This window comes from Procambarus clarkii, chromosome 36, assembly GCF_040958095.1.
Source record: "Procambarus clarkii isolate CNS0578487 chromosome 36, FALCON_Pclarkii_2.0, whole genome shotgun sequence".
Classification (NCBI taxonomy): domain Eukaryota; kingdom Metazoa; phylum Arthropoda; class Malacostraca; order Decapoda; family Cambaridae; genus Procambarus; species Procambarus clarkii.
In genome coordinates this window covers 26004275-26006879 of record NC_091185.1, presented here as the reverse complement: position 1 = coordinate 26006879, position 2605 = coordinate 26004275, and the positions used below count along the sequence as shown (strand labels likewise).

General features: G+C 52.2%; 1 protein-coding gene across 1 annotated transcript in view; it reads right to left on the bottom strand.

Moving 5' to 3' along the window:
* Positions 1 to 1591: 1591 nt before the first annotated feature.
* LOC138371690 (splicing factor 1-like) overlaps positions 1592 to 2605 on the bottom strand; it is a 53710-nt gene continuing 52696 nt past the window's right edge. Inside the window, exon 2 of the mRNA XM_069336701.1 lies at positions 1592 to 2605. This exon is cut by the window's right edge and continues 372 nt beyond it. Coding sequence (XP_069192802.1) covers positions 1592 to 2605 — 1014 coding nt within the window.

The window sequence follows — 2605 nt, the reverse complement described above, 5'->3', positions numbered from 1 at the left end:
AGTCTATGAACTCGTCTCATTGAGAGGAGTCCCAAGAGGTCACTGAATGAGGCCGGAGTCGTCTGGAGCAGTTGCAATGCAGACTGCTCACTCAAATCACCAGGGATATGGTACCCTATACCCTGAGGGAACAATGTAGGAGTCGGGTGGTAGTTGAAGGGGTGAGAATAGGCTCTCTCCCTCAAAAACGTTTGGCGGGGGTGGCCTAAAGTCCGTCTTCACCCCTCCCAAACAGAGGGGCGTTGTGTTGAGGTAGAGGCGGGGGGGGGGGGCACCAAACACCAAGCCCTGAGGAGCAACTCGTGCCGCATCCAATGGGAACAGAGTATGGAAAGCGCGGGAGATTGGTCGTCTCTGATTGGTCGACACGTGATGACGTGACAGCCTCGTGCAGGGAAGTGATGGGCACCATCCGGGCTCTAGACACCATAGGAGGACCAGGCTATGATGCCCCAGAGCTCTGGGCAAGCCGGTCATTCCTAAGTCTAGAGGTACTGTACTATTTTGTTGCCGAGAAACAAGCCAGGTACCGTATCCCTGGTGAACTTTCGCGGTGCAATTGGATCTTTCATCGTACTGGAAGAAGGAATTACCACGGAACGACGGAACAGGACAAGCCCAGACCAGGTGTTCGTCTTGTTGGTACAGCAGTGTGTGTACCAGCAACATCTGATTTCACGGGAAACAGGGAAAAAGAGAGAGAAGTGAAATTAAGCATAACTAATTCAGTGGTGAGACTTAGTCATATGTGAGTTTAAAAGAGAAGTGATTGTCCATCTACCAGTAAACTAGGGACAATCAAGTATTAATAGCTCAGTAGCGATTTCGAAACAGTTGGTGTTTTCGCGATAGCCGGGAGGAAGAGGGAAAAGTGTGAGTAACTCCCTCACCTGAGGCAGTGTGAGTAAAGTGGGTGTAGTCACTGCGGGATATAGAAAACGGGAGTCGTGAGTGTGGGGGCACTCCGCCATATATGTTCTCAGGGAGTGGTGTGAGTAAACATCATTCAGAGACTGTTTGATTGAGGGTCGTGTCAGAGGTGATTTGACCAGTTAGTGTTACTGCTACTCCGGGCACCAGGAGTGACTGTCATCTGGAGAGCTGGAGGTCGACCCCTATTACAGTATTGTAGTGAATACAGCGGCCTGACGGCTGAGTAGACAGCGCTCGGGGTTAGTAGTCCTAAGGGTCCCGGTTATATCTCCGGCGCAGCCGGAAACAAATGGGCAGAGTTTCTGTCACCCTGATGCTCCTGTTCAGCTAGCAACAAATAGGTACTTGGGAGTTAGACAACTGCTACGGGATGCTTCCTCGGGAAGTGGGGGGGGGGGGTGAAAAAAATCAGTGGACAGTTGAGAGGCGAGTCCAAAGAGCCAGAGCTTAACCGCTGCAAGCACAACTAGGTGAATACAGTGCTGGGTTCCCTCGCTCATATCTACAATCTACCTGTCACCTGGAAGCGTCCTCAGCAACGGAAGTGATTGGGTGCAACACGTGTGAATTTAATTAGAGTACACAATTCCCGCGTTATTTAAAGTATTGTGTACATATTATTTGGTGATTAATCACTCAATCTCTGAGTGTCACAGACTTACCTGGCAACCAGTTTTCTCTGTGTTGTAATCCAGGAAGGTTGTGATCCAGGGATGTTGTGATCCAGGGAGGTTGTGATCCAGGGAGGTTGTGATCCAGGGAGGTTGTGATCCAGGGAGGTTGTGGTCCAGGGAGGTTGTGATCCAGGGAGGTTGTGGTCCAGGGAGGTTGTGGTCCAGGGAGGTTGTGATCCAGGGAGGTTGTGATCCAGGGATGTTGTGATCCAGGGATGTTGTGATCCAGGGAGGTTGTGATCCAGGGAGGTTGTGATCCAGGGAGGTTGTGATCCAGGGATGTTGTGATCCAGGGAGGTTGTGATCCAGGGAGGTTGTGATCCAGGGAGGTTGTGATCCAGGGAGGTTGTGATCCAAGGAGGTTGTGGTCCAGGGAGGTTGTGGTCCAGGGAGGTTGTGATCCAGGGAGGTTGTGATCCAAGGAGGTTGTGATCCAGGGATGTTGTGATCCAGGGAGGTTGTGATCCAGGGAGGTTGTGATCCAGGGAGGTTGTGATCCAGGGAGGTTGTGATCCAAGGAGGTTGTGATCCAGGGAGGTTGTGATCCAGGGAGGTTGTGGTACAGGGAGGTTGTTATCCAAGAAGGTTGTGATCCAAGGAGGTTGTGGTCCAGGGAGGTTGTGGTCCAGGGAGGTTGTAATCCAGGAAGGTTGTGATCCAGGGATGTTGTGATCCAGGGAGGTTGTGATCCAGGGAGGTTGTGATCCAGGGAGGTTGTGATCCAGGGAGGTTGTGATCCAGGGAGGTTGTGATCCAGGGAGGTTGGGATCCAGGGAGGTTGTGGTCCAGGGAGGTTGTGATCCAGGGAGGTTGTGATCCAAGGAGGCTGTGTTCCAGGGAGGTTGTGATCCAGGGAGCTTGTGATCCAAGGAGGTTGTGATCCAGGGAGGTTGTGATCCAGGGAGGTTGTGGTACAGGGAGGTTGTTATCCAGGAAGGTTGTGATCCAAGGAGGTTGTGGTCCAGGGAGGTTGTGGTCCAGGGAGGTTGTGGTCCAGG